The 11,673-nt window shown below is 50.7% G+C and overlaps 1 protein-coding gene across 2 annotated transcripts in view; it reads left to right on the top strand.

Annotated features, from left to right (window-relative positions):
- Positions 1-11,673, top strand: part of KDM5A (lysine demethylase 5A) — a 66,332-nt gene that overhangs the window by 41,419 nt on the left and 13,240 nt on the right. The window contains exons 19-24 of one of the 2 annotated variants that reach the window (XM_066590915.1): positions 847-1,202; positions 1,325-1,463; positions 1,547-1,726; positions 2,446-2,598; positions 2,838-3,389; positions 3,509-3,667. In XM_066590915.1, the coding sequence (XP_066447012.1) occupies positions 847-1,202; positions 1,325-1,463; positions 1,547-1,726; positions 2,446-2,598; positions 2,838-3,389; positions 3,509-3,667 (1,539 nt within the window). The remainder of the gene's footprint in view (positions 1-846; positions 1,203-1,324; positions 1,464-1,546; positions 1,727-2,445; positions 2,599-2,837; positions 3,390-3,508; positions 3,668-11,673) is intronic. The other variant, XM_066590916.1, reaches the window with a different exon arrangement.

The following is an 11,673-nucleotide window of genomic DNA, read 5'->3' as shown; positions in this document are numbered from 1 at the left end:
TAATAAGCAGCCCCCCCCCCAGTAATAACCATCCCCCCCAGTAATAAGCAGGTGCCCCCCCCCCCTGTAATAAGCAGGTGCCCCCCCCCCTGTAATAAGCAGGTGCCCCCCCTGTAATAAGCAGGTCCGCCCCCCCTGTAATAAGCAGGTCCGCCCCCCCTGTAATAAGCAGGTCCGCCCCCCCTGTAATAAGCAGGTCTGCCCCCCCTGTAATAAGCAGGTCCACCCCCCTGTAATAAGCAGGTCCACCCCCCTGTAATAAGCAGGTCCACCCCCCTGTAATAAGCAGGTCCACCCCCCTGTAATAAGCAGGTCCACCCCCCTGTAATAAGCAGGTCCACCCCCCCGTAATAGGCAGGCCCCTCCCCAGTAATAGGCAGGCCCCCCCCCCAGTAATAGGCAGCCCCCCCAGACAAAAAGCAGCCCCTTCCCCTGTAATAAGTAGCCCCCCACAGTAAGCAGCCCCCCCAGTAGTAAGTAGCCCCACCCCCCAGTAATAGGCAGCCCCTTCCCCTGTAATAAGTAGCCCCCCCAGTAATAAGCAGCCCCTTACCCTGTAATAAGTAGCGCCCCCCCCCCCAGTAATAAGCAGGTCCCCCCCCCCCCCCCCCCAGTAATAGGCAGTCCCCCTAGTAATAGGCAGCCCCTTCCCCTGTAATAGGTAGCCCCCACCCCACCCCCAGTAATAGGCAGCCCCCTGTAATAGGTAGCCCCCCCCTTCCTAGTAGTAAGCAGCCCCCCCAACCCATATACTTACTTCCTCCCTGCTGTCGCTCTCTGTCTGCTTGCCCTGACGTCAGCCCGGAACGCTTTCTGTAACTGTTGATCTTTGTGCTATCTCCCCAGAATCTGCTGGACGATGTGGAAGAGTTTCATGAACGTGCACAAGAGGCAATGTCTGATGAAATTCCAGACTCCAGCAAGCTACAAGCTCTCATTGACATGGGATCCAACCTGTATGTGGAGCTCCCAGAGCTACCGCGATTAAAGCAAGAGCTGCTGCAGGCGCGGTGGCTGGACGAGGTGCGCCAGACTCTTTCAGACCCCCATAAGGTCACTTTGGATGTGATGAAAAAGTTGATAGATTCAGGGGTGGGTCTAGCACCACATCATGCTGTAGAGAAAGCAATGGCCGAACTTCAGGAACTGCTTACAGTGTCCGAGAGGTGGGAGGAGAAAGCCAAAACCTGCCTGCAAGCTAGGTAAGGAGACACGTGGTCCAGCATTGCATTAAGCAGGGATAGATGCAGCGTATTTACAGGACTACTCATTTAATACTGCTTGTTAGGAAAGTGCAGGTAACATTTCATATGTTTTTTTTTAGGCCACAGCACAGTGTATCCAGTCTTGAAAGTATACTAGCAGAGGCGAAGAACATCCAGGCTTATCTGCCCAACGTCTTGGCATTAAAGGAAGCTTTGCAGAGAGCTAAGGACTGGACCTCAAAAGTTGAAGCCATTCAGGTAGCTTCTTGTCAAAATAACTGTTAGCACATCTGCTTATACCTTAATTCACAGTCTTGATGTATCTGTTTCCTCTGTTGCAGAATGGCAGTCACTATGCATACCTGGAGCACCTGGAGTGTTTACTGAGCAAGGGTCGGCCCATTCCTGTGCGTCTAGATGCCCTCCCGCAGCTGGAGTCTCAAGTTGCAGCAGCTCGTGCTTGGAGGGAGCGCACTGCCAGGACTTTCTTGAAGAAGAACTCAAGCTACACATTACTACAGGTGAGAGAGTTTTCCTTATTGGCTTGTACCTGGTTTGCTGCAATTGCTGGGTAAAGTGTTAAGAAGGTATGTCATGGTGGATGTGGCCATGTAATGCTTCTTAGTCAGTCAGCCCAGAGGGAACTCCATACTAATCACATGTGTTCGTTCTTAGGAGCACCCACAGGCTTGTATCTTATAGAGGTGTGAGAGACAAACAGCTGAGCGTCAGGCCATGTTGTTTTCGTAACTTCCATAGAAATAAATCAGAGTTGCGCAAATAGCATGGCAAGCTACAGAAACGCAACAGTGTGGGTTATTGTTTACTTAATTATCATTATCATTATCATTGACCCCTATGACCTGGTCTAGTCACTAGGCCCCAGGCTTGCATGGCAAATGAATGGGTGTGGAGTGGCGTTGGCAGCGCTCAGGGGACAGGGAGCACTTTCTCTCTGACAAACCATTTAAATGCTGCAGTCAGCACCAACAGCAGCATCTAAGTGGTTAAGTGACTGGGATTGGAGTTAACTCAGATCCAAGTCACTGCGCGAGGTGCCTGCTGTGTTTTACAGCTAGCACCCACTGTGTCTGGAGCAGACTCTGCTCCCGAGCACGCTTAATACAAATACTGCGCACATTGTCATAGATGTACGTCAGCGCCAAGAGGTTAAAATGTAAACCTACACATTGCGTTACACATTAACACTGACTGAATTCCCCTTTCTTGACCTATGTAGGTTCTCAGCCCCCGTAGTGATATTGGCGTTTATGGAAGCGGGCGCAATAAGAGGAAGAAAGTGAAGGAGCTGATGGAGGAGAAAGACTTGGATCTCGATTCTATGAGCGATCTCGAGGAGTCACAGGAAGAGTCACGAGACACTGCCTCTGTGGTAATGGGGACTAGAAACGTAATGGCTGCTGCAAATGTAATCAGCGCATTCATTGGTTTTATATCTGACATATACAAATACTCTAGTCTATTGCCCCCAGCATTCTCGCAACAAGTTAGACGTAAGAGTCGTCTTTGTTAGCAGTAGAGTTTTTTTTTTTGCACTCAATTACCATCTTTGGGCAATCCGTTACTTGTGCATGGAGAAGCCTTCATTGTCATTCTTGTCTTCCCGTGCAGGTTGCATTATTTAAGGACTTGGAGCACAAAGAGGTGGATTCTATGCGTTCATTGCGGGCGGCTAATCTGGCCAAGATGGCAATGGTGGATCGTATCGAGGAGGTTCGGTTCTGCATATGCCGCAAAGCTGCCAGTGGATTTATGCTACAGTGTGAGCTGTGCAAGGACTGGTTTCACAGCACGTGCGTGCCCCTGCCCAAGACCAGCTCACAGAAAAAAGGCACCAGTTGGCAATCGAAGGATGTCAAGTTCCTGTGCACACAGTGCATGCGCTCCCGACGGCCACGGTTGGAGACTATACTCTCACTGCTGGTGTCACTACAGAAACTGCCAGTGCGGCTGCCTGAGGGCGAAGCACTACAGTGTCTAACAGAACGTGCCATGAGCTGGCAGGACCGGGCACGGCAAGCATTGGCCACAGAAGAACTGTCTTGTGCCCTGGCCAAGCTTTCTGTTCTGAGTCAACGGATGGTGGAGCAGGCTGCAAGGGAGAAGACTGAAAAGATCATCAGCGCAGAACTTCAGAAAGCTGCAGCCAACCCCGATCTGCAGGTGAGCACCAGTAATTCCAGTCTAAGCTCCTCACTGGATTCATAATGGGCTTCTGTGTCTCTCGATCGAGTTGTCTGTTTTTCTAAAATTCTCTTTCGCCCGCCACTTCTATCTTGTAGGGTCACCTGCCCATATTCCAGCAAGGATCCTTCAGTCGGGGAATGTCCAGCGTGGCCTCTTCTCCACAGCCACCTTTAGACTACGACGATGAGGAGACAGACTCTGACGAGGATATCAGAGAGACCTATGGTTACGATGTAAAGGTAGTAAGCAGACTGGTAATGACTTTAAAGAAAACATCTCCATTGTAACATCTATGGCTGTCTTCCATTAATATTCTGCACCTTTGTGCCCTGGCCCAAATATTGACATGCGTGACCAGCACTTCATTCACTTTCTGTGGAGATGGCTGAGTAATGCAACTGGGCTATGCTGTTTTCCTAACTCAAATAGAAGTCAATGAGCAATATGTAGACAGTATAGCACAGCAAGCTACACCGCTTCCGCAGCTCCCACGTTACAGCAATAATAACATGGCTCTCCGCTATTGGCATACCTCTCATTGACTTCTCTGGGAGTTATGGAAACAGTGTATCGAAGCTCACTCAGTTGTTTCTGTAAGTCCCTAATGCAGCCGAGCCGTGGAGGCTACAACTCAAAATAGATGTTACAGTGTTTTGTCTTTTGCAGCTTCTACATATTACTGTATATGGGGGCTGCAGAGTGAGCCTCAATAGGAGATCTGTCAGTGAGGCTGGCCTGATAGCTTATGTTGGCCATACACATTTGCTAGAAGTAGGTTGCTAACTGAACAGCCAAACACCTGTTGAATGTTCATTACGCATTTGCAACCATAGACCTTCTGATCCATGTTGGCGTTGTTGGGTGACACTGGGTGATGAATGGACGAACTTTCTGGGAGGATTTTTGCAACAAAAAATCTTCTGTGCAAGGAGGAGATGCTTTCTCGTAATGCAAGATCTTTTGTACAACGATCATAAATTTCAGTCATCAGTCAACTAAAATGATCGGTCATTGTTAAATGTCACCCGATGAATGATTGTTTTAAATTGAAATTGTTCATTTTCATCATTTCTCGTCCGTATCATTGGGGGCCACAGCCTAAACCATGGGATATAGCCACTGCCCTAGGAGGCGACACGAAGCAAAAAAGTGTTAGCTCCTCCCCCCCTGGCTATACCCCCCCTGCAGGCATTCAGCTAATCAGTCTTTAGCTTAGTGTCTGCTAGGAGGCAGACGTGGCTATTCACAGGAATCCGGGGAGTCGGGGCTTTTCCCTGGCTCTACTGGCCTCCCGGGGGAGACGCAGGCAGGGGGTGTCTCCACCACTTCTGCGGCTTCTCACCCAGAGAAGAAAAAGGGGCCCGACCCTGCAATGCGCATAGGGCTCCCCCTCCCTGGAGTGGCGTACTTTATGACCAGTGACGCATAGGGGGAAGCACTGCTGGAGACAGGTCGACGTGTGGCCAGGCTGTGGCTCCCCTGACGGACGCAAGGTACCTTAGGAGCTGGCATCCTAAACAGTGAAGCAAGTACGATGGCAGCAGGCAGCAGCGGCTCTCCCAGCAACAGGTGTACGGGCACGGCATACCAGCAGGACGCCGGAGCGCTGGCTGGACAGGTCACTTCCGGGGGGCGGGGCGCCGACGCAGAGCCGGAAAACGTCACTTCCGGGTCGCGGGCGGACTTCCCGGGCAAGCCACGCCCCCTCCGGCCGCAGCAAACTTGGAAGAAGCAGCCAGGCAGAAGAATGGCCGCTCCCAGCAGCAAGACAGTCCCTCTGTCTAGTACTACTGAGCCCAGCACTGTGCGCAGTTCTCAACATGCAGCATCCAGCGCTGACACGGCCTGCAGACTTATTACCACAGAGTGAGCACCCGGACAGCAGCAGCACCTTCTGTAACGGGCATCAGCAGCTGTACCAGCACCCGCAGCAGTACCTGCCAAACACCTGCCAGGTCACAAACGCTACTATTTCCGTATGGTGGACCCACGTCGACACCTGACGGTCTTCAAGCTTCAGGACCAGAGGCTCCAGCTGGATCAGGGAAACCGCTTAAACAGCTGCTAGACCGGGTAAGCCTGCCAAGGCAGCACTTCGCGGTCTCTCCCCTCCCCCTCCCCTGTTCCCCCTGCAGGTACTCGTGCAGTACGTAGCATTCCCCCTCACCTGAGGTTTTCTTTTGCCATGTCTGACCCCGGATCAGTGGGTTCCAGCTGGCCAAGGGGAGGGTGAAGCATTACGCTTGCACATCTTGCAGCGTTAAGTTTGCCTGCGGTCAAACCGACCCCCGCTACGCTAAGTGCACCACGGCACGTGCAGTTCCAGGGACCCCGGTGCCCCCCGCCGCCCCTGTGGAGCCAGGGGCCGAATCCCAATGGGCTAGGTCCTTGGCCTCTGCCGCTTCCTGCCTGACCACATCTGTGGCAGTTTTGCGCCGGTTAGAATCCAGCTCGGAAGTTTCCTCTTCGGAATATGCGCGCGGGAGGGCACGCGAAAGGAGGTCCCGCAGTAGCGGGCCACCTCCCGTAAGTCTCGCCATACTAGAAGCGTCGCCTAGATCCTCCAAGTCCAGGCGGTCCAGGGACTCTCATGGCTTCCATGGGTCCAGGGAGTTCGTCCGGACTTATCACAGATCTAGGCATTCTTCACTGTCCCGGTTCTCTGCAAGACCGGCCCGAGCCCGCCATGACTCCCCCCGGGCATCATGCTCCCGGGCTTCGCAGGACACGCCCAAACAACGGGCGAGAGTAGTGAATCGGAAGACGAACGCTCTGCGGGCTCGTCTGCTCCTGATCTGGACGACGAACAGGTTTCGCGATTGGCGAGCCTACTGGACAGTCTAGTAATAGCTGTAAGATTAACTCTCCAAGTAACGGAGGAACCAGCAGAGGCAATTCCATCCATGGTGTCGTTTAGACGTCAGAGGAGACCGCGAGAGGTCTTTCCAGACCATCAGGACTTTGCAGACGAATGGCAGAATCCTGACAAAAAATTTAGGCAACCCGGGAAAACTTGGGAGGTTGGTTACATACCCATTCCCAGGGAATCTGAAAAAGGGTTGGGCGGTACCCCCGGTGGTCGATCCGCCGGTGGCACGGCTATCCAGAGGCACAGCGTTGCCAACAGCCGAAGTGGCAACTCTGGCTAATCCTCAAGACAGAAAACTGGATACATTGACGAAATCAGTGTTTTCAGGCTACGGGCACCGCCCTGCAGCCGATCTTCGCGACCGCATGGGTCAGTAAAGCCTCGATAGCCTGGGCCAAACAGCTGCGGAAAGGCATTCTGGCAGGTACTCCACCTAGTGAACTACTTGAAGCAACAAACATTATCATACAAGCGAACAACTTCGTATGCGCAGCAGAGAGATGCAGCGAAGTTCGTGGCTCGAGCATCCGCCGCTCTATCGCCGCAAGGCGAACCCTCTGGCAAAAGAGCTGGTCAGCCAATTCAGAGTCCAAAATGGTCCTAACAAAATTACCCTTTGAGGAAAATAGGCTCTTTGGGCCCAAGTTAGATGACCTAATAAAGGACGCCACAGGCGGCAAAAGGACGTCATTGCCACAAATACTAACAAGAAAGGAAAAGGTTCCATTGAAGAGGAAACCGTGTTTTAGGTTATTGCGGCGTTTCTCGTCCCGCCCTGGGACAGGGCAGGGGTCCCAATCTAGGAGGGCCCCGACAGACCTTCAAGACGAGACCAGCATGGCGATCCCGACCAGGAACATCTAAGGCGGCGGGATCAAAGAACGCGGCATGAGTCTCCGCCCCCACCCAGTGTCACCGGGGTGGGGGGCAGACTCTCCCAATTTCGGGAGACATGGTGGAGTCGCGTGAACGACAAGTGGGTGCAGGAGATTGTGGCCTCCGGATACGCGATCGAATTCGCGACTCTACCGCAGAATTCGTTTTGCAGGTCCAGAGCACCTGCCACCCCGGAAGGAGTAGCCAATCTACAATTGGCAGTGGAAAATCTTCTGGCACAAGGGGTTGTAAAACCAGTGCCAGGGGCGCAAGAGAAGCAACGGTTCTACTCAAAACTTTCTCTAGTGCCCAAAAAAGACGGCAGGGTCAGGCCACTACTGGAGTAGGGAGACTAAATCAATTCATCAAAGCAAAGCATTTCCGGATGGAGCCGATCAGATCCGTGATAGCTTCCATGCTTCCGGGGGAATTTTTGTCCTCAATAGACATCAAGGACGCATACCGCCATATTCCGATTCGGGAAGCACACCAAAAATTCCTGAGTTTCGAGACGCAGGGAAGGCATTTGCAATTCACGACTCTGCCATTTGGCCTTTCAACTTCCCCAAGGGTATTTACGAAAGTACTACCAGCAGTGATGGCACTACTCCATGCAAAGGGTATAGCGGCCATACCATACCTGGACGATGTGCTAGTTAAAGCACAGTCACGGGACGGCAACATCAGGAGTTTACGCGTCACGATGAAAACTTTAGAAGAAGTTGGCTGGATAATAAACCGCGACAAATCGTGCCTAATACTAGCACAACGTCTTGAGTTCTTAGGCATGATATTCGACACCAGCCAGCACCGCGTGCTACTACCTCAAACAAAAGTAGACAAGCTTCTACACGGTGTTCGGGCTCTAATGCAGAAGAGAACGTTGACCATCAGGCACTGTATGAGTATTCTGGGCCAGATGGTAGCAGCCTTCGAGGCGGTCCCCTTTGCCCAGTTCCGGTCAAGGATGCTTCAACATCTGATATTGTCCCACTGGAACAGGTCCACACTGACCCTGGAGTAACGAATCCGGATAACCCCTCAAGGCCAGGGCGTTGAAGTGGTGGTTGAAACCTGGGAGGCTTCAGGTGGGACGGTCTTTGGGCCCAGAACGATGGGTAGTAATGACGACAGACGCCAGCCGCTCAGGCTGGGGCGGAACACTGGAGGGCCAGTCTGTTCAGGGAGTTTAGCCTCAGAGAGAAACAAATGTTACACGTCAACATTCTAAAATTACGGGCCATTTACCTGACTCTTCGGCACTTCGGGTCCAGTCTCAAGAAGAAGGAGGTGCGCATCTAGACGGACAACACCACAGCGGTGGCCTACGTCAACCATCAAGGGGACACGCGGAACACGTCGGTAATGAACGAGATAACTCGCATACTGACGTGGACGGAGAATCATCTGAACTCAATATCAGCAGCCTACATTCCCGGAGTAGACAACTGGGTGGCAGATTACCTAAGTCGGGAAACTATGGATCCCGGCGAATGGGGGTTACACCCAGAGGTATTCCAGGCGATATGTCAGAAATGGGGACACCAGACGTGGACCTCATGGCGTCCGGACTGAATTACAAAATTCTTCCATTTGTGGCCCGAGCACGGGATCTGCAAGCGGCAGCAACAGATGCACTGACCATCCCGTGGGGGGGATACAAACTCCTGTACGTATTTCCACCAATCCCTCTCATACCAAGAATCTTAGGGAAAATCAAACAGGAAGGGCGACCAGCGATACTAATAGCGCCAGATTGTCCAAGAAGAAGCTGGTACGCAAGCATCATAGAAATGTTGACCGACGCACCATGGCACCTACCGGATCGAAGAGATTTGCTATCCCAAGGGCCTTTGCTACACTCGGATTCCAGGTCTCTACATTTGACGGCCTGGCCGTTGAAACCGAGGTATTAAGAAGAAAAAGTTACTCAAAGAAGGTGATTAAAACAATGATACGGGCAGGGAACCGGCCTCGTCGGCTATTTATTACAGAGTCTGGAAGCATTTCTTCACCTGGTACGAGGACCGGCGAGTGCAGCCGATGCAATGTTTGGTGGCCAGAATACTGGCATTCCTATAATCGGGTCTCGAAAATAGGATTAAGGGTAGACTCTCTAAGAGGGCAGGTATCGGCACTGACGGTGCTGTTTCAGAGACCAATCGCAAACTGAATGGCTGTGTGAACACTCCTGCAGGGAGTCGCCCATACGACACCCCCGTTGAAACCACCGGTTCAAGCGTGGGATCTTAATCTCGTATTGGAGGCTATGACAGACCAACCGTTGAACCGCTGAAAGAGATTCCTATGCGGCTACTGACCTGGAAGGTAGTATTCCTGGTCGCTAGTACCTCTATTCGTAGGGTCTCAGAACTGGCGGCCTTGTATATACAGACCCCCTATAGGGCTTTCCACCAAGATAAAGTGGTACTGAGACCATCACCAGAATTTCTACCGAAAGTAGTTTCGGATTTCCACATCAATGTAGATGTTTTCCTGCCTTCCTTCTGTCTAACGCTAGTACACACGAAGGTCACCATATCTAAGTGGATAAGGTCCTGGATAACAGAGGCGTATCGTACCTCAGGACACGCGCCACCATTTCAGGTTACGGCCCACTCCACACGAGCAGTAGGAGCCTCCTGGGCGGTCCGTCACGGAGCTTCAGCGCTTTAGGTATGTAAAGCGGCCACCTGGACCTTCTTATGCTGTCAAAATTCTATAAAGGCCTCATATTGGCGGACGCTGCTCTCGGCCGGAAGAGTTTGCAGGTGGCGGCCCATTGACTTCACGGTCAAACCTGTAAATAGCCTACCCAATGTATAGTTTGTTCGGGACTGCTTGTGGACGTCCCATGGTTTAGGCTGTGGCCCCCAATGATACAGACGAGAAACAGATATTTTTGGTATAACTTACCGTAAAATCTCTTTCTCGTCACGTTCATTGGGGGCCACAGCACCCACCCCTTGTTTATTAAGGCGGTTCCTGGAATTTTCTGTCTTCGGTCATTGTTTGGCAGAAAATTAGGCCAAAACATTGTAATTTGGTATGTATAAAATATAATATGCATAATCGTACTCCCACTGGCGTTCCTACTGCTTGCAGACAGACTGATTAGCTGAATGCCTGCAGGGGAAATATAGCCAGGGGGGAGGAGCTAACACTTTTTTGCTTAGTGACGCCTCCTAGGGCAGTGGCTATATCCAATGGTTTAGGCTGTTGGCCCCCAATGAACGTGACGAGAAAGAGATTTTACGGTAAGTTATACCAAAAATATCTGTTTTGTGTTTTGGGCACTTTTTAGTTTTCAGCCCTTCTTTCTCGTCTCCTGAACCATCTTATCACCCTGTTTGTGACCACAGGGAAGATAAACTTTGTTGTGATCATAAATTAGCTGATAAGGTGCAGGAGAGGAGAGAGCAGAGGGAAACTAATGGTCCTTTCACAGATCTGTCTGCGATCCACCACTGAGCGACAATGAGCATGTCTGTTAGAGCTCGTTCCCTCTGTGTACACAGGCAGATTATTGGCTTTATGGGGATGATTAGTTTGTTAGCACAATAGTTTATCACCATATAGCTGTCATTGATCAGCTGCTTGTGTCACAGTTTACACAGGGAAATGAGCAGTAAGCATTTTTATGCTTATACAAACAAACCGCTCAGCCAGCAAACAATCTCCTATTGCAGACTCAGTGTGTAGTGTCTATATCCAGTGATATGCAAAAGCTGCAGAAGACAAACTGTGTAAACTTTTTAATTTAAAGCCCATTACAGACGTATTCCCAGACCAAAAAAAATGCATTTAAGGGGAAAAAAATGGCCCCCAAAGGTGTCTATTGCCTTTAACCACTTCAAAACCGCTAAACAACTATAAGCGTCCTGAAGTGTGTATAAAGCAGGCTTGGGAGGTAAGTCTGCTCCATACCCAGTGACTATTATCGGTTTCTGATAGTGGACAGCCACCAGTAACTACCACAATAAGACTTGGCGCTGACTGCGGCAGTTAAATGTTTAGATGCCAAGGGCAAAGCTGATTGCATATCTAAACAGCGGGAAAGTGGGGGGGCATGATCAGCGAGTGCCAATGGTCTAGCATGGCAGTCTGGAGCCTACTGAAGGCTCCCAGGGCTGCCATGCAAAGATGCCTCTTAAGTCCTAATTGTGGCAGGGCTTGAATGCAACATCAACAATTGCTATATACTTCAATACCAAAGTATTGCAGTATACAGTACAAGATATCAAATGATCAAGTTCAAGTCCCCTGTGGGGACTAAAGTGTGAAAGAAAATTAAAATGTAATAAAGTTTTTAACAGTTTAAAAAAATATATTAAAAGTAAAAAACATGTATGCACCCCAAAAAGGTACTAATAAAAATGACAGCTTACTCCACAAAAAAAACAGCCCTCACACAACCTCATCGCCGAAAAAGTTGAGTCTTAAAATCTCAAGAGTCTCAGAGACGTTGCAAGTCTCAGAATACGGTGACGAAAAGCAATTTTTGTCTAAGCAAAA

This window comes from Eleutherodactylus coqui, chromosome 2, assembly GCF_035609145.1.
Source record: "Eleutherodactylus coqui strain aEleCoq1 chromosome 2, aEleCoq1.hap1, whole genome shotgun sequence".
In the NCBI taxonomy this organism is placed as follows: Eukaryota; Metazoa; Chordata; class Amphibia; order Anura; family Eleutherodactylidae; genus Eleutherodactylus; species Eleutherodactylus coqui.
The sequence above is the reverse complement of the archived record's forward strand: the minus strand, read 5'-3'. Positions and strand labels throughout refer to the sequence as shown.